The 26,238-nt window shown below is 39.3% G+C and overlaps 1 protein-coding gene across 3 annotated transcripts in view; it reads right to left on the bottom strand.

Moving 5' to 3' along the window:
• Positions 1-26,238, bottom strand: part of LOC114031525 (synaptojanin-2) — a 143,526-nt gene that overhangs the window by 49,852 nt on the left and 67,436 nt on the right. For 2 of the 3 annotated variants that reach the window (XM_027846650.1, XM_027846652.1), the window contains exons 5-7: positions 20,438-20,521; positions 6,482-6,543; positions 2,710-2,806 (exon numbers count right to left, since the gene is read on the bottom strand). In XM_027846650.1, coding sequence (XP_027702451.1) covers positions 2,710-2,806; positions 6,482-6,543; positions 20,438-20,521 — 243 coding nt within the window. The remainder of the gene's footprint in view (positions 1-2,709; positions 2,807-6,481; positions 6,544-20,437; positions 20,522-26,238) is intronic. The other variant, XM_027846651.1, reaches the window with a different exon arrangement.

Raw genomic sequence — 26,238 nt, 5'->3', positions numbered from 1 at the left:
CAGGTGGCGATAGCAACAGGTCAGGTCCTAGTCAAGGACCTCGAGCCCTAACATTCCTCATACACCACCTCCGTTTCCTAGCCCAGCTCCCACTGTCCAAACACACTGACTCATAGCAAATGGATAGGCTGTGCTAAGTAGCCACGGACCTAGGATGACAAGAAGCTCACGTATGACCCCTAGGCCACTGGGGCCTTCCTCTCCACCTTGTACGTCTCCATGACAGGCTAATATTTAGCATTTGGCCAGTCGAGGAATTATAGAAAGTCAGAGCTGAAAGGTACCTTGGAGAATTACTGATTCAATCCTTCATTTTACAGATGAAGAAAATGAGGCTTGGGGAGAGGCAAATTGCCTGAGCTAAGGGGGCCCACACCTAATTATTAGCAAAGTGGAGACAACAACCCACGTCCTCCTGACCCCTAGACTAGTGTTTTTGGTACAGCATTGCATCAGCACCTTCATTATCCAATATTGGGCCCTCTACAACATTTCTACCTCCCTCTCACTCAACCTTTACTAAAAGGAGGGTTGATATCTGAAGAGGACTGGTGTCTGGACATCCTTGGATCTGAGGAATACTTTTACCAGCTGATAAATGCCGTGGGTCAAAAATACCACCACTTTCCATGTGGGAGGAAAAGAAAAAAAAAAGGATGGGCTGATTTTTTTTTCCTTCTTCTATAAAAGTAGTATTGCCAATAAAAAAAGGAAGAGAAAAAAAAAACTAGCTCATTTGTTGCTGTTAGCAACAAACCAGACAGGAAAAGCAGGTCTGGCCAAAGACAATTGGCCACCAGAAACTCTCTTCACCATAGAATTCACAGAACATTAGAGCTGGACGAGATCTTAGAAATCACTTAATCCACCCCCCTCATTTTACAGGTGAAGAAACTGAGGCTCAAATAAATTAAGGAATTTGCCTCGGTCATACAGCTAGTAAACTTGAACTTGGGTTACCCCACTCCCAGGCTAGTACTAATAACACAGTCAGCTGTCAGGCATGGAGTTTGCAAACAAACCAAGGCGAGCATTCAGCCTGGACTCTGCTCCTGCTCCCCAGATGTTCTGATGCCTGTGGTTTCCTTAGAGCTCTATCTTTCTTCCACTCCCTAAGAGAGATTTATTGTCTATCTTTTCGCTGTAAAAAGCTTTCTGCTCGGGTCAACAACGATTTGTCTTTGGATTATAAGCCCTGGATTTTTCTTCTCTAGAGAAGAAATATCTACAAGCAGCAGTTGAGGAAGCTGTGTGGTGGGACTGAAAAGAGCACATTTAAGTTAAAGGGTCTGGGTTCAAGTCCGAGCCTGGCTACTTGCTACCTGTAAGGGCCTCAGTTTCTTCACCTGTAAAATAAGGTAGTGGAACTAGATGAACATAAGAGTCCCTTCCAACTTTTAAATCCTATGATCCTATAACTGGAGGGGAAGGTTGTAGGGCAGTAATAGACAGTCAGACAGTAACTAACAATCTTTAGGCATTCCTTTTCCTCCAAGGACCACAACAGCCTCTTGAGGATATAAGGGACAAAAGGTCTTGATCTTCATCTTATGCCAATAGAAAGCAGGGGGTTAAGAGGAGGGAACTCATCTGTCATAGTCACATAATGTGGCTTATCCTAGGCTGCCTTCTCTTGTCTGTCCTGAAAATGAAGCGTTAGCAGCCCAAGATATCTTTGCACGAGAGAAGCACCACCAGTCCAGGGACCAGTGACAAAAAGATGTTTGTTAGGCACGGGGTAAGTGTGAAGGTTTTAGAGCTGCAGAGAGCAATAGGCAAGTATGTCATTTAACTTTATTGCAGAGCCAAGCCAAGGTGGACTATCTGAAAGTCACAAATACACACTTAATAACTGTCAAGGGATGGGGCTATCATGGACTGGCCCAGAAGACGAAAGAAGAAAAACAGCCGCACTGTTGAAGGTGGGACATAAGCCGCCTAACAGAAGGAGAGAACAGTGAGGCATTCCCCAGCACACTGGAAGAGAGGCCAACGTGCAGATTGACATCTTCCTTTCCCCCCCACTCTCTCTCTTGGGATTTTTATTTTGGAAAATGACTCTGTGAGGAAGCAGTGGGAAGGACACTGTCACCTCTAGCTGGGTGACCTGGCTAAGGGTGAAACTGGAGACAGGGAAAGGCTCTCTTGTGATATCAGTTCAGAAAAGTTTAGTTTAAATACATTAGTTGACTGGAGAGAGAACTATTAAGAGAATACATAGCAATGTATATTATAAGCTGCTTTGGGTCCCATCTACAGAAACATAAATCAGCTCAGGTTTCACTAAGCCTCTGGGGAAAAAAAATTAAAGTTTGAGATTACAGAGCCATTTATTGTATTCTGGAAAAATATACATTGTGGAGAAACTCACAAAACAAAATCATTCCCACCCCGAGTTACGGATGCTTTCATTTTTGTCTCTGCATTCCTAGTTTAGCCCATCTTTGCACGGCACAGTGCCCAGCAGCTTAATAAATGCTTGATAAATGGATCGTTAGATAAGAGTTACCTCTTCCCAGACTCATGGGAGAGAGGTCAAATCCAAGGGATAAAACCACCTACCTTGTTGGAAGTCTTGTTCCCACCACCTGAACTGGAGGGCTGCCTGCCAAATCCCTTTGCCTGATCCCACCCACCCACTCGAGCCCCGCAGTTTGGAGGAGCAGAAGGGGAGGCCTTGAGAAGCCAGCAGCTGAGCAAAAGTTTTACCTTGAAGGCTCTGTTGAGCACCTCCTCTCCTCCTCTGCTTCCCAACAGGTTAACGATCACTTGCTTTCCATACTGCTCTTTCAGAAGCATCATATGCCTGTAAGAGCAGTAGCAGCAGCAGCATGACGATGCCATTTCACCAATGAAACGAGACTGACTGCCCTGGCGGGGCACTGCTTTCCTGGGGTTGCAGAGCAAGAGTGCTCCCGGACAGTGGACATCCCCCAAGGCCCAAGGTGGGAAGAGAGGGTCCAGTGAGGGCCAACAAGCTCCTCAAAGCAACTCTCAGTGTTACTGGGCTCCATTTCACTCTAGAACACGTACGCCATATTTGTAAAAAAGTGTACCAAATCTAATTTTTAAAAAATACTACCTTAACTACATCACCACACGGTACGGTAACTGGTGGGTGATTAGACTTGATATTAGTGGGGGCTTTTTTGTTTTTTTAAAATTGGTACCACTAATTTACTAAACATTTTCGAGTGAAGTAGAAGTCGTTGCCTTGACTCTTAATGACTAGTAATGCCATAAATGCCGAGCTCATACTTCCATCCCCCATTACTGGTGTTATGAACACAAAATTAGATCAGCATTGAAATCTTTTCAAATTGAAGTCCTATCACTTATCCTGCCTGATGTATGCATTCTTCTCAATTTAGAAAGTGGAGAGAGAAAAAAAGACTATAATCCACAAGTTTAAGGAGTCTGATTCTGCTTTAGATTCACCATCTCCAAGGAAGAGAGGCAGCATGGTCTATAGAATGGGTTTTTAACCTGGGGTCCACAGAGCCCATAGATAGATTTTTGAGAGTCAGTGAATTTGAATTAGAAAAAAAAAAACTTACAGCTCTATTTTCACTAACCTCTAACTAAAATTTTACACACTTCCTTCCATGATGAATGTTGGCAAAAACCATTATTTTGAGAAGGGGTCCACAAGCTTCAGCAGACTGCTTAAGAAGTCCATAACACAAAAGAGGTGAAGAAGCCTGATAAAGTGGATAGAGAGCTGATCTTGAAGCAAGACAGAGTTGAATTCAAATTCTGCCTCTGATCCATCCTATGTGCATGACCCCAGGACCGGGACCTCACCTCTCCTTTCGGTGCTCTAGAGTAGGACAAGCTGCATTGGTTGAGGCAATCTCCTTACCTGGGAGTTGCTTACACCAATAGCAGTTCCCTATATCAATGAATTCATCAGTTCAGGACCCTATCCCTATAATCTAGAAAAGTACTGAATTTAGCCAAAAAAAAGGTACCAGTGAAACTTTCAACCAGACAATGAAAACAGTCAGCTACTAAGGTATTAAAATAGATATGTTCTTTGTCCTTTACCATTAGCTTTCTTTTGTAAAAAATAGCAATTGAAAATTTAATAACATTGTCAGGAACATTTTTATACCCATAGGAAAAAAATAAATGCTTCCTTTACTCTGGAGCACTTCAGAGAGTACAAATGACTGCAAAGCAAGTCATAGTTAAATAGACCTTCCTTCCTCCCTTTCTTCTTTCCTTCCTTTTTCCTTTCCTTCTTTCCTTCCTTCCTTGCAAACGGCATTGGTGTTCAGATTTTTTCTTTGGGAGGATGAGGGACAGCACTGTGTGTGTAACTTGGTTATATAAAGTTGTTTAGTGGACCTGGAGATTTTAGGGAACGCTTATCAGTCATGTTTCTGTTCTATGCACTAGGGCATAATTAGCATGATCAACAGCTAAATACATATTCTAGTATCCAGACCTAAAAGACACTGAGGCAATGACTTTCAAAGCATTTCCACATACACACACCTCTTCTGGTCCTCATGGCAACCATTTGCAGCAGCCAAGGCAGATGATCTTATCCTCATTTTACAGATGAAGAAACCCAGACTCTGAGAGATTAAGGGATTTGCCTACGGTCATGCAGTTAATAAGGTACAGACTAGGAATATGAAAGCATAGACACTGTTTCCTAATGTATTATTCTTTCTACTAGGCAATGCTTGCTGCCTTCCAACTGAGGAATTGAAATTAAAGGAATAAAATGAGCTAAACAGAATAAAGGTTAAATATGTGAATATAACCAGGTTTAGCCCTTTCATAACTCATACCAAACCCTAGTAACAACCTTTCCCTTGCCACGAAAAAAAAAACAAAACCAAACAAAACAACAAAAAAAAAAACTCAACATAATTCAATAACTCTGGTGGCCTTTTTAGCAAAACATTCCCCAGCCCCCACACCTTTTAAATTTTCTTTTGGCAGCGTAGGCCTATTCTCAAAGCCTCAATATGTTGGCATGAATCAAAATATCAACATATATGGAACACACACACAAAAACCAAGAGTTTGGTCATGTGAACTTCAAAAGAGATTTAAAAAAAAAATACTCTCCAAATCAGCACAGATTTTTAAAAATTCTGTTGTCAGCACTAAAAACATCAAAAGATTGAAAAATTAACAGATCCTGGTCACACCACAGCAAAGAGTAAATCTGGGGACATCTTGTTGCAATATGCTTAGTAAGGTCTGTACCATTCCAAATGAAAGATGAAGACATAAGGAACAGCACAACTCCTCCAGAAATTTGAGAATATCATAGATTCAGAGTTGGAAGGGACTGTGGATAGTACTGAGTCAAACCTCCCCATTTTACTGATAGGGAAACTGAGATCCAGGGAGGTTACGAGATTTTCCTAAAGTCATAAAGGTAATGTGTCTGTGGTGAGGATTTGAGCCCACCCAGGTCTTCATAACTCCAAGTGCAATGCTGATAGGATGAAATGTTTCTTATTAAAAGTCCAAGCTTCCCTGTGAGAATGCTGATATTTGTTTAGCTCTCTTCAAAAAATTGTAGGGCTTTTGTTTAACAGTTTACATGAAATCGGCACTGATCTGTTACCAATGGGATCAATTAAGGCAAATTCCTCACTATTCCACTTATAAAATGTTAATTTAAAATGAGGAACAACACAACATAGCAAGGATTTAAATGAATAGTGCTATAAAATTGCTTCCATAAAGAAAATGACAATCTTACATTTCATACCCTAAAGGGAAAATAGGACATTTAGAAAACTCTTAATATGAGCTACACTTTCAATAGCAACTGCTAACAAATAAATAAATAAAGTCATGAATGAGGGAAGTTTGATTACCATTAACAAGTACACTCATAAATGTCTGTAGCAGAAGAAAGATTGTTCATTCTGGCTGAAGACCCCACACAAATTTATCAGAGCAGTACCAAGAACTAGAGAATTTAAAAGGTCACAAAAAGATACTGAAAATATAAAATGCTGATCCTTAAGCAGATTTTGTGAAATAGGCCTCTTCCTCTTGAGATACTCAGTACCTGCCACAATATCTTACACAGAGGAGGCTCTAAATGTGTGTTTTTGTTAGATATTTCCCCACGTAGCTAGCTCTAAAACTCCATTTCCTTAAGGCATAATTCCTATAATTTAGATTGTCTTTTTCTTTAATTAGTCCATATGGGTGAGACTTTACCCATTAGAAAGCATATACTAGTATTTGCAAAGTACTACTTTATCATTATCTTCTGCCGTCTAGGCAATCCTTTGGCAAATAAAACAGTCATTTTGCAAAAAATGAAAACTGAGTCACAAAAATAACAAACTACTCAAAGTGTCCCTCTGACTCAGTAATAAATTCTGATTCAAGGCACATAGTCCAATGCTGTATTCACTGAGTCACTGTCTTTCTGAATGAAAAGGATTAGTGACTGATTTTGCTAAAAGACAATGCGATTAAAAAAAAAAAATCCTACCTGTCAAAAGCAGGGGCATTTGCTTCTAGACCTCGGTTAAGTTTCAGATGATGAGACCCAACCTAGAGGAGAAAAAAGGCAAACATGAGTCCCAAAGACAATAATTCCTTTGTAAGCCTTCCTTCTGGGTGTTTCAATTAAATATCCTGTAAAATTCAAGTCGGGGAGACCATAGCACTTCTCTTCATGTCCATCTGCCAAAGATGAATTTAGCAGCTCCCCTAGATATCTCTGGTAGGGCAAGAGGAGTGGAGGGTGTGGGAAGTGTTTGACTCATTCTATGTACATAGTACCCTAAGTGTCAAAGGTGCTTGAACTCAACTCCTGATGTCCCATTTGCTGCAGCTTTATCATCACATACAAAGAGCCCGCTTACATGAGATGTATGATGTAAAAAGGCAAGGATAATGAAATGAGAAAAGTTGCATTTGCAAAATTTACAATTTCCAACTGTATTATATCTTCCTTAGGGGCAGAACAAAAATGCCTAGACAATAATCTTAAAGCCAGGTCTCCAAATGTGGGAATTTCCAACTCATTATTGGATAAGGAGAAACTGTGGTCAAGGTATTCACTTGAAACCAACGCTAAAAAATCCTGCTTAAGGAAAGAGAAATTGTTTGTGGAGGTTAGTTGCCCACTTTTGTTCTATTAAGGATGGCCAAACTTCCCTGGAAGTTCTAATTAGCATAATGTGTTCAACCAATTACTGAGCAATCACAGTATGAAAGGCATAGAGTTGGGTACTGTGGAGGATGAAAAGCTATTCCTTACCATGAAGGAATTTATAAAAGTTTGTAATGCAGAAATGCATCAATAACTATAATAAAACTATAATAAAATATTTATTATATATAAAATAGAATAAATAGAATAATAAAATATTCTATTACAAGAGAATATAAAGGTTCAATAGGAATGTTAATTCCATGAGGGAGAGGCTGTTTTTATTTTTATTTGTATCCCTGGCGCTGGCACAGAGTGAGTGCTCAATAAATGACCTCTGACTGACTGCTTGAAAAAATACTATGAAAATCCAGAGGGGAGAAAGATTACTTCTAGTATGGGTAGGTAGGTGGATAGAGGGGTGGTGATTCGAGGGAGTATCCCAGGCAGAGGGGACAGCATGAGCAAAAGCATGGAATAAAGAAAACTCAAGGCAGTGGTTTGGGGGAGAGGGAAGGGGAGAGGACCAGAAAGTAATCAGGTTTGTCTAGAGCAAAGAACAGTCCTAAAACAGCATCAGGAAGGCTGGAAAGGCAGATTAGGGGACCAAATCATGGAGGGTTTCAGTGACAGGCTAAGTCATTTAAACATTATTTAATCTTTCATGGCTAAGAACTAAAGGTTTTGAACAGAAGGGGGTGATATGATCAAGGTTGCACTTTAGAAGACGTAATCTGAAAGCTTAAGCATAAATGGGAGGAAGGAGAAATTAGAGGTAGGGAAGACCATTTTTACTGCAACAGTCCAGATGAGAGGTACTTGGCAGTGATGGCAGCGGGAAACAAGCAGAAGGGACAGATGAAAGAAAAAATTGTGTGCGTATCAATCGGGAAATGGCTAAACAAAATTATGGTATATGAATGTGATGGAATACTATTGTGCCACAGGAAATAATGAATCAATCAACAAACATTTATTAAGTATTTACTAGATGCCAGTGATCATGCTAAGCACTGGGAATACAAAATGAGGCAAAAAAAAACCCAAAACACCAGTCCCTGCCCTTAAGGACCTTACAATCTAAAAGGGATGGTTTCAGAGAAGCCTGAGAAGACTTGTATGAACTGATACAGACTGAAGTGAGTAGAACCAGAACAATTTATACAAAACTGACAACAGTGAATAGAGCACTGACCTTAGAGTCAGGAGGACCTGAGTTCAAACACAGCCTCAGAAACTTACCATCGGTGTAACCCTGGGCAAGTCATTTAACCCCAGTTCCTTCAAAAATAATTGATTTCAAAAGATGTTGTAGAGAAGAAATTTTATAAGTCTTAGTAACAAACTGGATGAGTGAAGGAAAGGAAGAAGTCAAGGAGGACATTAAGGTTTTAAGCCTGTTGTGAACAGAGAGGGAATAGAAATGATAATCTTTTATTCCTGACTTTGCCTAAAAGAATCCTCACCAAAAAAAAAAAAAAAAAAAAGAAAAAAAAAAAAAGACAACTCACATAATAGAGCTGTCTCCTCCATGATTTTGGAAAATGCCAAGCTAGAAAATTATTTTCTGATCAATAGATTAAGAAATTATTAAGGGAACTTCTACGTGTTCCCTCTTCACAAAGCTGCCATAAGTCACCATTCCCAGAATGCCACCGAGTACAAAGACAGAGGGTGGCTATGGAAACTGGCCTGTGAACAAAAATATTTCTGGGCCAAAGGTGAGAAGTTGAAGAAGGCAAGGCCAAAATTATCTAATTGCCTATAACTATCAAGTTTTTGTTTTCTGAATACCGACAATACCTGGCTGAGGAAATGAATTAACAGTTATCACCAAATTCAAGTCTTTAATTTCAAAGTCTTTTAAGGTTAATGCAGAAAAGAGAAATTGTATTCCATTATGCAATCCAAGGGTTGCTTCATGTCTCTAGAGCTTAGAGTAAGAAATCCATCCTATCAGTGTCTTGGGCCAAAGCTTTCTCACTCCTTCCTTTCCCCTTCCCCCCACCTTAGACGGACACTGCAAGAGATCATTCCCAGAGATTGAAAGAAAAGAGCTGTACATTTCATGTCGGTCTGTCAAATCTCTAGTTCTCTCCTAGGATGGAGCATTAGAAGCAGCTTTTCTGCCTGGTTCTTTAAAATTTTTAAGAGTCTTTCTCACGGGGGCATTGTAAGAAATGAGTCTTTAAAAACTAATCAAGGTTTCAAGGAGTGGGATGGGTGTCTAAGTATTAATTTGATAGGCCATACATTTTTTTTTTTTTGGTAAGGCAATTGGGGTTAAGTGATTTGCCCAAGGTCACACAGCTAGTACGTGTCAAGTGTTTGGTCTGAGGCTGGATTTGAACTCAGGTCCTCCTGACTTCAGGGCCGGTGCTCTATCCACTGTGCCACCTAGCTGCCCCCATACATTTTTACTTTATGAAACAAACACTTCTTTTTTCATTTAAGAAAAATCTTAAGTGTTTGACAAAGGTAGAAAAAAATCAACAACAAGTAAGGATTTGGGAAGAGGTCCAAAATTGGTATTCAGTGATATTCTGATTAATAATGATGTTGAATATTTCACATTTAAAATTTACTTTTTTCTTGTAAAATACGCTTTTTTATTTTTGCAGTTCTGGATATTGGTTGCTCTTAGAAGTCTGTAGAAGTTTCTTATATATTCTGAATAATTAAATTGTTCCTGTTCAAAAAATATATATGACAGGGGCAGCTAGGTGGCACAGTGGATAGAGCACCAACCCTGAAGTCAGGAGTACCTGAGTTCAAATCCGGCCTCAGACCAAACACTGGACACTTACTAACTGTGTGACCTTGGGCAAGTCACTTAACCCCGATTGCCTCACTAAAAAAAAACAAACAAAACAAAACAAAACAAAAAAAAATATATATATATATAACAGGCTCTCTCTCTGTCTCTGTCTCTCTCTATATATGTATGTGTGTACATATATATAAGTTATACGTAGAGACAAATATATTGCTTTCACTATATATACACACTATACACACACACATATATATGTGTGTGTATATACACACACACACACACACACATACTCACACACATATACATACATAGAGACAGATCTAGAACTGTGAATTTCACTGTTAGGTTTCTTTTTTCCTGAATCATGACATCTTTTAAACTCTCAGTAATGAGCACCATGAATGTAAACTTCTCATTATCTTTATCCAATCTGCAGGCAGCAACTGTGTCTGGAGTCCTGTTATTACAATCGCATACAGAGCCAAGCACTGTACCAAATATTGTGGGAAGATGCTAAACAAACAAACAGACAAATAAACAAGTATTTCTTAAGTGCCAGATACTATGCTAAGTGTCAGGGATACAAAGAAAGGCAAACAAACAAAAAACCCCACCAAAACCCAAAACAAAACAAAAAACCCAGCCCCTGTTCTCAAGAAGCTCACAGTCTAATGATGATACAACATGTAAACAACCATGTATCAACCACACATACAGGGTAAGTCAGAGATAACTTCAAAGAGAAGCTACTATTGAGGAATATAAAAACCTCCTTTCAGAAGGTACGGCTGTAGCTGAGACTTGAAGAAAGCCAGGGTAGCTAAGAGGTGGAGAAAAGAAGCGAAAGAGTTCCCAGAATGGGGGACTGTCAATAAAAACGCCTGGAGTCAGGAGATGGAATGTTATGTGTGAGGAACAGCAGAGGCCAGTGTCACTGGATCAAAGAGAACATGGAGATGAATAAGGTGTAAGAAGCCTGGAAAGGGAGGAGGCGGCCAGGCTGAGAGGGGCTCTGAACACCAAAAAGAATTTCACGTTTGATCTTGGAGACCACTGGAGTTTGTTTTCAATAGATGGGTGACACAGGGTCAGAACTACGCCTCAAGATCAATTTAACAGCTGGATCGGAGGATTAACTGGAGTGGGGAGAGACTTGAGATTATGTTTGTCTGCCTTTACATGCTTTGCCCACCCCTACCCGGAGAGTGAACTCAGGAAGGAGGGTCTCCAACCACATCCACAGGGACACAGGTTATCACTCAAGGCTCAAACGAGAAAGATGCCCACCACCAGGGAGCAGAAGTGGGAGAAAAAACAAACAAAAAAATGACCTGATCTAAATGCATTTTCCTCCCCTGCATCCCAAACAAAGGACCAGAAGATCATACCTCTAAAGCTGGATGGTACTTCAGAGGCCAACTGGCTCATTTTACAGAGGAAGAAACTGAGATTAAGTGATTTGCCCAAGGCAAAAGAGGTGGTAAGCACCAGAGATAGGATTTGAACCCAGATTCTCTGATTCCACAGCCACAGTAGAGTTTTTCTGTTCCACCATATTGCCTCATGGCTGAGAAAGCAGTAGAAAAAGTAAAGCCTAAGTAAAAGGGTTGGACAAGGCAAAGCTTAGGGAAGGCAGAATGACCAGTTTCCAGGAAGGTGAGAAAAGTTTGAATCCTAGCAGGAGAAAGAAGCTCCTATATTCCTATACCAGACCGCCTCAGATTACTTTCACCTATGCCCCTGAGGTGCGAGGGACTGGAGTCAAGGCATTATCAGGCCAAAAGGAAGGAGGAACCCTAAGAAAGCACAGGGGTTAGAGCTAAACTCTAGACGGTAGAAACAGGAAACCTCAAGACCTCTGGTGAAACAAAAGACAACTCAGATTTGTATAACGCATTTTAGTTTATAAAAGGTGTTTTGACACCTATAATCTCAGGCTCTTGTTTGGAAGTCAGTCCCACCTCTCCAGCTCCCACAGCCTGTCTTTTCTGATGCACCTGTGAGTCCAGCACCAGCCCCAGGCCCAGGCTGCCTCATCTCAACACAGAGAATGAACTCTCTTTGCTCTCAAGTCACCTTTCCTTAAGGTCCCTGCGGTCTCTTCACTCCATATCGTGTGACCTCAAGCCTGGGGTTTCAACGTACATCTTGGAATCAAGTTACTGCTGGCACACACCTAAGGGAATAGTGACTTGTTACCTCTTTTTTAGTTTCCTTCTTTCTCTCCATTCCCTTCCCTCCCACCCCCTACTCTGCTTTCTATCGAGCCAATTTCATCCTTGGCTTATTACTCACTTCTCAGGCCCTGAAGAAATCACTTCAGCTAGATGTTCGGAATCTCTAAAGCTCCCAACAAACGCATTGATGTGTTACACAAAGTGCATCTTACACACAAACTCCCAGGCACATCAAAAAATGTTTTGGTACTGTTGGAATGACTTATCATAGGATCATAAATTTAGAGCAGGGAGAGATTTTAGAGGTCGTGTAGTCGAGCCCCCCTCATTTTACAGAGAAGTTTAATGACTTCCCAAGGTAACACAATGAGCCAATTCCTGACTCATTCAGGTCTTCTACATCCAATCCATTCTACTGGGGTGAGCAAACAGTGGCCTGTGGGCCAAATCTGGCCCCCCGCCCACTTTTGTACAGCCCCTCCAGCTAAGAATGATCTCTACCTTGATAAATACAACACAGCTCATGCAACAGTAGTTTGGTGACCCTTGCACTCTTACCACACTGCCCAAAGTCACAGAGAGAATAAATGGTAAGGCTGGCACTTGAACTCAGATCCCTTGGTTCTATATCCATCCTTTTTTTTTCATGGCACTTAGTTTCACTTCTTAATTCTTTTCCCTTACTAGCCTTGTCTCTGTTTTGGGGCTCCTAAACCTCCCCAGCTATTTCCACTCTACCTCCCTGCTTTGCCATCATAAATGGGTAACTTTGGGAGAAAGGGATGTGGAAAGACATTCAAAGCCAAATATGCCCCAATTTTTGAGGTTGTGTTTGGCAAAGATGTCACTGTACCTAAGTGTCATTCCTATTCTTGCTTGCCACTTGAAGTGAAACATCTTTAACGACAGGTGCCAAATCTTTTTAATTTCAGATTACTTCAGCCCAATGGTTCTCAAAGTATAGTCTAGGGACCCCTGGAGATCATCCAGACACTTTCAGGGCATCTGTGATTGAAACTATTTTCATAATAACACTAAGACGTTTTAATTTCTAATATGGTAGATATCGGTAGATATAACCCACATGAACAAGAGCTCTTTTAGGTCCTGAATAATTTTTAAGAATGTGAAGAATGGGGAACAAAAAGTTTGAAAGCAGCTGCTCTAGGCTAATGCTATACAGTCAGGGGAATTAAAAAAATGTATACTAATACGAAGGAATAAAATGTAGGCAACAAAAGGAGGCAGCAATGGTGATATAATTGCCCACACCCACCATGTTTAATCCATATTTAATTCGCTCCAAGCCCTGTTTTCACTTGAACTTGTGACACATATGTTTAGTCACCAATAGGGTTTCTACTGACAAGAAAGGTAATGATTTCTTTGACTAGCCTATAAACAGCAATATAAAATATACAAGCAAGCAAACCAAACCAAGATAGAGATGGATTTTTGAAAGCAAAACTCTTCTGAGGCTATTTATAACCTGAAAAATCCATTAACATGTATGTAGTTACTTTTCCCTCTAGCTTTCATGGTTCAGATGCAGTTATTAAAAGCTCATGACTACTAAACAAGGATGGCATAAGCATAGTTTCAAAATGATGCTTTAAAAGTACAATTTCTAAGGCAGAATATATATAGAAAAGAACCTACATACAATGGCAGGACTAAAGATGTTCCTCCAAGATATGTCTCCTCACAGACTCAGAGACTACAAGCTAGATTCCAAAGTAAAGATCCACCTCTTGGCTTCTCATCACCTAATTGGAGGTAAGGGTTTGCCCATTAAAGAATGAAAAAGCCAAAACTGACTTTCAGGTCTAAAATTTCAGGTGACCCTGGTCAAAGAAGGCCTCATCGTCCCATGAATATGTATCATATTTAGGAATTAGGACTAGGTAGGGTTTCTTCTTTCTTTTAAGTTTTACTGATGCCTTTGGTTTTGAAACACAGATAGACCTCCTCCCTCCAAGAATCTCTCCCCCAAGGGAGTACCCTACTACAACAAGGAAGAACAGTTGAGCAAAACCAAGCTATATAGCTACCACAGACAGCACGGGCAAACCACGCTCCATAACCTCTTCGAGAAAAGGAAGATAACTCATTTCCTCCACTCTTCTCTCCAAGGCCAAACACCATATGAGAAAGAGGACTTTTCATCAACTCTAACGTAAAGCTTATTCACTGGGTGCCTATTACCCCAACCTACAGCAAAGCCTTTTCTGATCTCCCTTAATTCTAATGCCTTCTCTTATAGATTATTTCCTATTTATCCTGTATATGGCTTATTTATACATAACTGTTTACAGGATGTCTCCATTAGATAGTGAGCTCCCCAAAGGCAGGGACTGTCTTTTACCTTTCTTTGTAACCCCAGCACTTAGCGTAGTGCTCGGCACATAGTAAGCTAATTGACTATTATGTTCTAGTCACTTTAGGACCAGCCCCCAAGAAACTTAATCTTGACAAGTAAGTTCTTACTGGTGTGGTCCCTTCTATTCTGATTGCATTACCAAAGTATAGTCAGATAAATGCCACAAGCATCACATACACTTGAATTTCAATGAAGCAGATCCAAACAGGTCTTTCATGGTATAATATCCCTATGCCCAAGATGGAGAGACATGGGCACATTTACACTGGAACTAACAAGGCCAATGATAGTTTGATATCGAACTGAAGGGAGGCCTCCAGGGACATGCAGAAGGATTTGTCTAACATTTTTTATCAATTATTTGAAGACAGATGGTATTTTTAATCAAACAAACTGATAACGTAAGATGGGAAAGATAGCTAATAAATTACATTATAGAATCAGGATCCAAAAAGATACCAACAGATTCGAATGATGAGCTAAATCAAATACAATGAAATCTTTACCGATTTCACTTTTTTTTTTTTAAGGGGGATTGGGCCACCCCATCCTCAACACTGAAATGCAGTGGCCATTCATAAGCCCAAACTTATTGCTGACTGGCATGGGATCTTTGACATGCTCCATTTCTGACCTGAGCTAATTTGCTCTTCCTTAGGCAGCCAGGTGTTTCCTCAATCCTGGAGGCTCATGGTGCCAATTCCTGACGCTGTATTAACTACCCAATCAGCTCTAACCCTACTACAATTCAGAACTCTAGAGAGCTCAAGTGACTCACCAGCCTCAGCCTCCCCAGTAGTAGGCTAGTGATTTCATTATTTCAAAGATCTAAGATGGGTATATTCCCTTTACCTATGCAGATGAGAACATTTTTGCACCATAAAAGATAAGCTGCTATGGCTAACAAAAAAAAAAAAGTATCACCTGTTGACCAACCTTCCAGCAATGAGCTTCCCTGAATTTAGTTAAGAGGGTCCTTGGATGACAAGTGTATTGCTGAGCCTGTTCTCAAAGCCCTTTCAACTGCTGGAGCTTATACTGCATTGGTATGGCTGCCAAGAGCCAATGGGCACCTTCAGGCCATGACACAGAATGGCATGTTAGTAGAGGAAAGTGAAACACAATAGGGATTAATGTTAAGCTTATCCCTATTAATATCTGAAGTGAGAAGCAGCATGGCATCAGGAAGACCTGGGTCCAAGCTTTGAGAAATACTAACAGTGTGGCTCTGGGCAAGTTACTTAGCATCTCCGAGCCCCAGACGATTCTCCAAGACAGCAAGTTGCCGTGCTCATCTGTATTGGTAAAAAGAGTTTCCTGACTAGAAGTTTCTGATACAAATGAAATCACACATCCAGGCCCTGTCATAAATGTTAAGTATTACACTTTTGTTCAGAAATCCAACTCCACGAAGACAAAATGGGGGGAAGTGTCCCCATGCACTTTGGTGCCTATTCCAAGGTAAGCTCTTAATAAATGCTTGCTGATTGACTACTAAGTGGAATTATAAGCTCAATTACCAATCACATGGCATGACTGTCATACAAGCTGATGTGGTCTCAAGAAACATTAACAGAAGTATCAAGCACAGTGCCTTATGGAATTAAGAGTTCACTGTGAGAACGTAGGCTCCTTGAAGTCAAGTACTGACTAAAATTCAGCCAAGGATTGAATTTTAAATTCACATCCCCATCACCTAGCATAAGGCTTGACATATACTCGGTGCTTAAAACTGCTAATTGACTGACTAATTGAATGAAGGCGGCAATATGTTAAGAGATGGAAACATTGGGCCACTAGAAGAGGGAGAGGCATATGGATTCCTTTTGCAGTTCTTGTTACTGGGGAAACAGTCGAGTGTGACTATATTTCTGTAGAGGTGACAGGGGTGTCAGGAATTAGGAGTAGGACTTGTATATGAATGCTGGTGGAATGCAAAGACTGACCATTATCTACCGAACAGAGTAGATGAACAAAGAGTATTATAAATGTGATTGTTGGGGAAGAGACTGGGAATATATGAGGTACAGTCATCACCTGTAGGGTATGCTCTTGGGATCATCATCGTCCTCTCATGTTGATTAGTGATGGTGTTATCTGACATTTATGTAGCACTTTAAGGGTTGGAAAGTGTTTTAAATACATGATCTCATTTGAATTTGACAAGAGCCCTGTGAGGCTGATACTAATTGGTATTAAAATGAGGAAGCTGTGACTTAGAGAGATTGTCCCTCATGGTCAGGTTATGGTCACATGATTATTAAGAAGAAAGGGTGAGATCTGAATGTGTACTAACTCCAACTCTACCAATTCTTTCCATTGGCTCTTCGCTTATACCTTGTATCTTCAGTGGAACATACAGGGGATGTCCACAAGCACTGAGGTCTGGAAGGGTTCTGGGAATGAGGTGGGATGGGTGGTGGGATGTCCTTTGAATTACTATAGATCCAATACACAGAACACGTACAAGTTCAGGTAATGAGAAGGAATAAAGAGATATTAGATCTAGCCTCGTATTGTCTATTATATCACATTCCCAGAGCAGAGTGTTACCTAATGCCAACACTGTAAGGTATTCATAACTCATGCTACCCAGTGTTCTCTGTCCTAACCACTGCAGTATTGTGATTGGAGTGCCACATTTCAGGAAGGCTATTGACAAACTAGAACAAATCCAAAAGAGGACAGCCAGAGTGATGTCCATTTTCAAGACCATGCTTTTAAAAAAATAGATTAAAAATATTGGGGATATTGGACTGTGAGCTTCTTGAGAGCAAAGACTATTTTTTTCTTGCCTTTCTTTGTATCTTCTTATGCTTCAAACAGTGCCTAGCACATAGCAGGTGCTTAATTAATGATTATTTACTGAATAACTGATATTTACTTTAGAGAAGAGAAGTCTTCTGGGCCAAGGGGTAAGAGGAAGGAGAGGAAAGGTGGCAGTGGAACGTACTAATTGACTTCAAGTATGTAAAGAGCTTTCATGTAAGAATAGGTAGATTTTGATTCAATATAAGGAAGAACTTAGTAATTAGAGTTGTCTAGAAATGGAATGGGTTCTCTCAAGAGAGAATGAGTTTGTTAGACAAGCTTTTTGAATGAGATGTTTTTCTTTGTCACAAGGGAGGATTAAACATGGGGGTGGATGGGTTAGAAATGATTTTGCTATAAAGTCAGATAGAATGAATTTTTAAAAATAAAAAGATAGTGACTTCCCACCAGGGAAGAATTTTTAATCAAACAAGAGATAGGCTATAAAAGATGACAGACCCTTGTGACTACATAAAATTAAAATGCTTTTGCATAAATAAAAATCAGTGAAGACACCTGAATTAGAGAAGTGGTGAAGTGGAAAAACATTTGCACAAAAAATAATTGATAAAAGTCTGATATCCAAAATACATAAGGAATTGACACTACATAGGGGATATAACAGTAAGAGTTAAATATATTAAATACATAGATACATATAAATATTGAATATATAAAGGAGATATAGCACTAAGAGCTATTTTTCAATGAGTAAGTGATCAAAGGATATGGAGTTTTCAAAAGAAGATTGCTACCTACAAATGTTTACCTAAAATTAAGTTCCAAATTACTTAAAACAACTTTGAAGTTTTACTCCTTGCATGTTGACAACGACAAAAGAAAGAATGGAGATAGCGTTGGAGGGGCTGTACAAACACATTCATGCATGATTGGTGAAACTATTAAGCGGTTGAATCCATTCTGAATTTCAATTTGGAATTATTCAAGAAAAGGGACAAAAAAGTAGCACATCCTTTGACCCAGAAATCCCACTACCAGACATGGAAGCTAAAGATAGACATAAAGGTCCAATACATACCAAAAACAGTCCTCTTAATGGATTATATTATAGTAGCAAAGAACCAGAAACAAAGAACACATACCCAACAATTGGGGAATGGTAGAAAAACTTATGGTATATGAAAATTATGTATTACTACTGCACTGAAAGAAATAAATATGAGGGATTCAGAGAAATATGGAAAGGTTTGTGTAAATTGGTGTAGAACAAATGAGTAGAAGCAAGACAGAACACTATAGATAACAACTATAATTATGTAAGTAAATAGATCACTAAAAGGAAACTGAACTCTGAGGAATGGAAAAACCAGTGAAGGTCCTGGAAGAGAGATAACAAAACACAGAAGTGGCTGAATTCTAGGATAGCGTTTTTTCTATGCTGTCAGTATTTATATTGCACATTTGGAGGGGTGGGGGTGAGAAATGAGAACCTAAAATGCATCAACAAAATATTTTTGTCTTTGTTTTGTTTCAAAGAGAAAGCTAATGAGTTCTACCGGAAGTGTTTAAGGGGAGGCTGGATAGTCAATTGTCAGGGACTTTATATCAAGATTCAGGTTAGGATTAGACCAGAGCAGCCTTTTAAGTTCTCTTCCAATTCTAGGATTCTATTAAACCTTCAAAGTTATTTTGAAGACTCATGGGGAGGAGGGAGGTTAGTCAACACACAAGCTTAATGAATCAAAGCTATAAGTTGTCCACTTACTATGTTTACATCAAGGAAGAACATAGTCTATTTTACTTTGCACTGGTCAACCTGCATTTGGATTATTGGTGTTCAAGTCTGTACACCACATTTTCAAAGTAACACTGACAAACGAATGAGGGACCAGAAAGGCAAAGGGTCTGAAAACAGCACACTAATACAGCTAAAGGAGCTAAGGATGTTTAGCTTGCATAAGGCAAAAAAGCAAACAAATAAACAAATAAATAGGGTCATTAAAGGAATCCTTAAAGATTTTTAAAGTTTTAATGCAAAAGACTGAATATTCTGTGTAGCTCCAGAGAACACAATTGGATCAACCCATGCAAGTTACAGGAAGCAAATTTCCCTTTAATTATAAGGAAAATTGTATAATGATTATAGCTAACAATGAAATGGATTGCCTCACAAAGTAGTGACTTTCCTGACACTAGACAGTCTTCAAGACTAGAAGTCTTTAAGCAGAGGCTGGATGACCATGAGTTAGGGACGCTGCTGCTATGAAGATTCCTGTACTATGTAGGAGACTGGATTAGAAGAGACTTTAAGAAGAAATCTTCTACTTAGAAGATTTCATAATCACCCCTCCCAAATTTTTCAACCTAATTTCCACAAAGAATTCAGTCTTTCCATTGATCGTTTCCCTTCCTGCTGAGATCCCAGATTAGTCTAGCTCAGCACCCACCTCAATGGAGAGCTCAATGAACAAGTCATCATGTCATGTCCTCGATGACCAAAGTGTTCTCGGAGCCTACCACCACACATACAGATCTCTTCGAGGGAGACAGACATAACCGAAATATCTCTATCATCGGTCAGTGGCCAAGGTTTCAAATGACAGTGTATATTTTTAGTAATCACAGGAAAGATTGGAATGAAATTCTCATACGTCTCTGAAAGCCCCCTAACCTCAGACCTACTGTATGTCAGCCTAAGCTCCACAAGAAGTAGGTAAAAGATACCGCTCACTCTTGCTCTGGATATTAAGTTATAACCAAGCAAAAGCCTGACTGTTTTGGAAAAATTGAAATTTAGGATTGCCCTTGCACTATACACTATCCCATAACATCCAAGACAGAATGCGTAACTGTTCACTTACATAGAGAGCATAACATTTCAATGTTATACTGGGCATCAGTGAAGAAGAAAGCACATTCTTTAATAAATTGAGTTTTGAAACAGGGAATTACAGAACAATTCTTTCACACAGATATTATTTATATGCATGGACTATATACATTTTTATCCATGCAATCTTTTAAAGGTCCAAGAAAAATTTAGTTCAATACATTGACCCACAGACATTTTATGTGAAAAGTCAGAAATGATGCTACTAAAAGATTTTTTTGTTTGTTTGAAAAGCAGGCAGGTTAGGTGAAAGGATAAATAAAATGAAGTGTCAAGAAATTTCCTCATTACTTACCTGAAGCCCTGGCTGCTCCCAAAACAGTGGAACTGAGCCTCTGATCTGGACAAAAGACGACACGCCATCATCCATGTAAATCGTCTGTAGCCACAAGAAAACAGAAAGGGAAAGATATTCTTCAATGAAATTGAACGTCCCAGGGCTCCGCAACCAGATACTTTGGCTTGAGACATGAAACCTGAGAGATGAACAGGCAGCTGATTTCAACCCAGTCTAGTCTGACAAAGTTCGGCCGGTTCCTCACCCTGATGCCCCATGCAGAGAAGGGCAAAAGGTAGCATGCTTGCTTTCAATTTGCCTCCTAGCGGAACCTCTCTCAAGAGCAGGACTCCTAAATCTAACAGCCTCCCTTAGGTTATGACTTCAGAGGAAGGCTCTAGTTTGTGTTCAGGGTCTGAACACCGTTGTTCCCTGCTTCTCAGTTCCATTGGCTCCACTAATTATATATCCTGAATACCCTTCATGAAATTCCAGTAATACCCCTCATTATCTTAGAAATGGAAGCAATATTTGTTCATTTTGCATTCAAATAAATTCCTTTTTAAGCCTTTATTTTTACCTTGGAAAGATCTTCATGGTACTATGGGCAAATAGCTATTTCCTCATCTGTAAAAAAGGGGATTAACTTAGATGTCTTTTTGAAAAAATTTTTATTTTTAATTTATGGAATAAAACAAGCATTTGCATACATACTATGATAAAAAAAAAAAAGATGATTACACATGAAACCGCAAATCTATGGACAACGTGTTTTGCCTTTCAAATATACAACAAAATTATCATGTAAATTTCTTTTTTTCCTCCCCCTCTCTCCATGGACACAAATAGGGGTGTGTGCGTGTGTGTGTGTGTGTGTGTGTGTGTGTGTGTGTAAAATTAAGATGTCTTTTGAGAACCCTTCTAGCTCTTAGAACCTTTATCCCCATGCCCTTAACAAAGGGATATTTTAAAAAGGGAACAAATAAGATATTCTAAAAACAAGCCCTATCCAAAAAGCAGAGGTCTAGATCAGGGGTTTTTAACATAATTTCTGTGAACTTGTTTATTTGATCCATTTAAAAACATTACTCTGAGAAGGGATCCATAGGCTTCATCACACTGCCAATAAGGGTCCACAACACAAAAAGGGCTAAGAAAGCCCTAGATGACTACAGGAAAGCTATGGTATGTAGCCCTTTTCCATCTATAATATTACATACAATAAGCATTTTATATGTGTACATACGTTTATTATATTTGTTTATAATTTGTTAGAAATATATTACCTAAATATGTTGTTTATATTCTGTCTTTATATATTACCATATAAAAATATTTATACATTTACAAACAGATGGAAAAGGGCCATCACAAACAGCCCCACATACTTACTGTAGCCTTATCCCCACCACCTTATGTAGTTTTATCCTTAAATATATCATAGATATCACATATATACAATATATATCACATGTAATACATGATGTATATATTGTAGGCATGTTATCCACAGTGTTATCTATATTATCTATACATATATATATATATATATACACACATATGTGGATATGTGTGTATGATATAAAAATGTAATTATAGAAGAAAAAAGGCCATACAAACATGGGAGATATATTATGTGTATCTCTCTATGTGTGTATATTATATATGTATATGTGTATAAAATATGCACACACGTGTGTATATTACATATGTATATATATGTGTATACACACACACGCACACACATGTGTGCGTGTGTGTATGGAAAAGGGCCATGACAAGTAGTCCCACACTACACACTATATATATACATGTGTGTATGCATATATGTATATATGTATACGATATATATGTATACACATTATGTGTATGTGTGTATGTGTATGTGATGGAAATGTGTGTGTGTGTGTGTGTGTGTGTGTATGTGTATAGGCATCTAGGTGGGAAAGTGAGTAGAGTGCCAGGCCTAGAGTCAGGAAGACCTGATTTCAAATCTAACCCCAGGCACTAACTACCTATGTGACCCTGGGCAAGTCACTTGAACCTGTTTGCCTCAGTTTCCTCAATCTATCGAATAAGCCGGAGAAGGAAATGGCAAACCATTCCAGTATCTTTGCCAAGAAAACTCCAAATGGGGCCATGAAGTGTTGGTTACAACTGAACAACAACAAATATGTGTTTACACATACACATATATGTGTACATATGAATATATATATACACATACATATACATACATAGATATATAAGTATGTATATGCATAGATGTGTGTCTGTATATGTATACATATGTGTGTACACACACATATCTGTAGCTAGATCTATACTTATCTAGACATATCAGTTAACGTGCTCAGCACAGTGAGATTTCCAGAAGGCACTACTAGGCTAATAGCTGGAAATAAAATACTCTTTCCCCACATGACCGCTGCATGGCACATCAACTCTCAGTTTATGCGGAGTAGAGCAAGAAGATTAAGAACAAAAAGCACAGCCCTGAAAAGCACAAGGGGAAAGGTTGCCGAGCTCCATCAGATGCTCTGCCTTTTATCTAGGTAACCAGAGCCTGCCTTGGCAGGGCACTGGTCCTGCTAATGTGCCCAGTCTTTCCATTTCCTACCCCTCAGGCTACCTTACACTGTAGCTTTCCATGGAGAGCTAGACTGTGCTCAGATCACCCATGCATTAGTAATTGTTTTCAGTGGAAGACTTGAAAATTAGATGGTAGAGTTTCCCTGGACTATGGGAATTACAGGCACCTGGTACCTGGGCCCTCCTACTGACACTCAGCTTTTTACCTCAGGTAGGAAGCACTTTCGTTAAAGCAAATTTGCTAGTATTTGGTACAGGAAGAACTCTCTGCAACTTTATTAGTTAGCATCCTCCAAGGTTTCTTCCACTTCTATATTGATAAGCATATCACATATATTTTGAAGTAGAAAACTCTCAGACAGCTAAGTGGTGCACTGAATAGAGTGCTGGGCCTGGAGTCAAAAAGACTCATCTCCCTGAGTTCAAATCTGACCTAAGACACTAACTAGCTGTGTGACCCTGGGCAAGTCACTTCTCTATTTGCCCTAGTTCATTCATCTGTTAAATGAGCTGGAGAAGGAAATAGTAAGCCACCCAAGTATCTTTTGCCATGAAAACCTCTAATGGGGTCATGAAGAGTCAGGCACAACTGAAATAACTTCTCAGTAAGGAAATTCCTACCAATGCAGATCTGAGCTATGCATTCATTTGGCATCTGAAGGTGAACTTGAACCCAGGACTTCCTTACTCTGAGGCCATGCTGCCTCTCCTTATTTATGTCATTAGTCATTAGTTATTTAACCTTCTCAAGAGTTTGTGAATTATACGCCCTATATTTCTTGGGAAAGCATCTTCTGGGCAATATTTTTACACAATGATGGGCTTCACTGAAGCACAGGGTCTTGTGCTAATCAACTATCACCCTTCAAGGGGAAAACAATCCAGGCTGTAATAAAATTGCTAATAGTCACTCTCTGCCTCCAACATCCACAGGGCCCACCCGGAGTAATTATGTCCCATACCAGCAAAGTCTTCCACATTAACTTCCAAGAGGACCATCATTATCTAATCAACTGATAGTCACTGCTTACTGGGAGACTTAATTTCTAATTCATTTGTAATTTAATAGGGTGCTCCAGAGGAAGACAATGTCATAAGTGAGTCCTAAAGGGAAAAAGAGATTTATAGGTCCATGGACCTTCCAATAACCTTCAATTCATACCATAGTGTTGGTGGATTTGTGGAAGTGACTTCTATCATATATGTATATGCAAAAGTTGGGCTATTTCAGGGTGATATTGACTGATGAACACTAGCCAAAAAGAAAGCAGCACAGATTAAAAAAAATTAGTCTTCCCCAAGTAGATCCTTGTTAACAGCATGAACAAAAACATTCCCCTTAAATTCTATATAATAAGAACAAAAAGATTTTTACTTAGATTAAAATTTGAAAGAGTTTCAAAATGCTCTCATGGCTTTTATAATTTATCTGTAATTACTTTTAATTTATATTTACTGTTGTAGACATGAATAGATGGACACAAGGTTTTAAAAAAGCATATTCATAAAAGTTTCAGAAGCCAAAAGAAAGGAATAAATTGAGGGCCAAATATTATAGCTCAAAAAAGAATCACATGTTATTTTAAAAGCTTTTTATTCTACTAGGCAGTGGGGGTGGGGTGGAGGAGAAAAGGGAACAAAAATAAATTAATTGAATGTCAATTAACTCCCTTACAGGTGGCATGGTCTATGGAAATGCCACTTGCTAAAGAGTAGAATCAGGAGAGTTTGACTTCCTCCAAGAAAAAATGCTTTTTTTTTCCTCCATTAGTTTCATGCCTAGAATTATAGAAAAGAGAACAGAACAACAGGAATAAAAGGAGTTGGCTCATAAATTAAGGTGCATTTTAAAGAAAGATTTTTACATAACTTTGACATCCTAGTGAGTGAGGCCTTTGAAATCTTTCTTTCCTGGTTGGCAATTTTTAAGATATCACAATGACCCTTGAGCACCTAAGATTAATCAAGAGCTTTATCTTAAAAACCCAAACAAGCCTAAAAGTTTAGCTCTGGTCTTTTTTTTTTTTTTGGTAGGCTGAAGGTTTTTTCTTCCATTTTGTGTCTACAGGGTGAGTCATAGCTGCAAACCAGCCTACTAGATATGATTCACTTCAGAGCTGAAAAGGTACAACTCTGAAGGAAGCAAAGGAAGGCCATATTCTCACACACATACACACACATACACACAACAAGCTGACAGCCAGGGACTGACTGTTTGTTTGTCTTAAGAAAAATGAACAGGGGAAAGATTCCTCCCTTTTTCCGGAAAGCCTGGGCATGTAATTCAGGAAAAGAGTCAAGCAAACACGTTAACTTATTAAATGTCCCATCCTCCTTTAAAAAAACAAACCAAAAAAGCAAATATATCCCCCTTTATTCAGTCACTGGGTCCAAAGATTACCTCACAGGTAATTAGTCAGCCATCTACTATGAGTTTACTACAGGAATTATGCTTCCAAATGATTAACGAACATCGGTCTGAATAGAGACTGCAAAGGTCTTCCGGTTCAAAGCTTTCACTTTGTTCCTCTGAAGAGCCCCAAGAGGGGAGAGGCAAAAATGCTTCTTTCCTCAAATTCCTCTAGGTCAGCAGCATTTCCTCTCTATCATCTCTGTTCAATAATTATCATGCAGCATCTATACGTCAGGCACTGCTAAGTGCTGGGGAGAAGGGAGAGAAAAGAGGACAATGCATACACAAACATGTACAGGTGGAATGTAAGAGAGGAGCAGAAGAGATGTGTGAAAAATACTAGAAAGAAAATGTAAGCATGGAGAGATGACTTTCACTTGGGGGTGGGCATGGGGTTGAATCAGGAGATCCTTCATGGAGGAGGTGGTTCCTGAGCTAGGCCTTGAAGGGGTAGAATTTCACCAGGCAGAGATGAGGAGAAAGAGTGAGTCAGGTATAGGCAGGTAGACTGAACTGAGGCAAGAGATGGCAGAATGAGATTGAGTACTATATAAATTCAGTTATTATTGGGTTGGAATGTAAAGGGAAATAAAGAGTGATGCAAATCTGGAAGGGAAGGCTGGAGTTAGGCTGTAAAAGGCTTCATGTGCCATAGTTTAGGAGTTTTTATTTTATCCTAGAGAAAAGAGGGAATCTCTAGAGATGTTTGAACAAGGGAGTGACCCATGCTTTAGGAATATTATTTTGCCAGCTCTGTGAAGAATGGAATGGAAAGGAGAGACTGGAAGCAGAGAGAAAAGTTAGGAAGTTATTG

The sequence above is a fragment of the Vombatus ursinus genome, unplaced genomic scaffold (genome assembly GCF_900497805.2).
Source record: "Vombatus ursinus unplaced genomic scaffold, bare-nosed wombat genome assembly UNPS02015175.1, whole genome shotgun sequence".
Lineage (NCBI taxonomy): Eukaryota > Metazoa > Chordata > Mammalia > Diprotodontia > Vombatidae > Vombatus > Vombatus ursinus.
The sequence above is the reverse complement of the archived record's forward strand: the minus strand, read 5'-3'. Positions and strand labels throughout refer to the sequence as shown.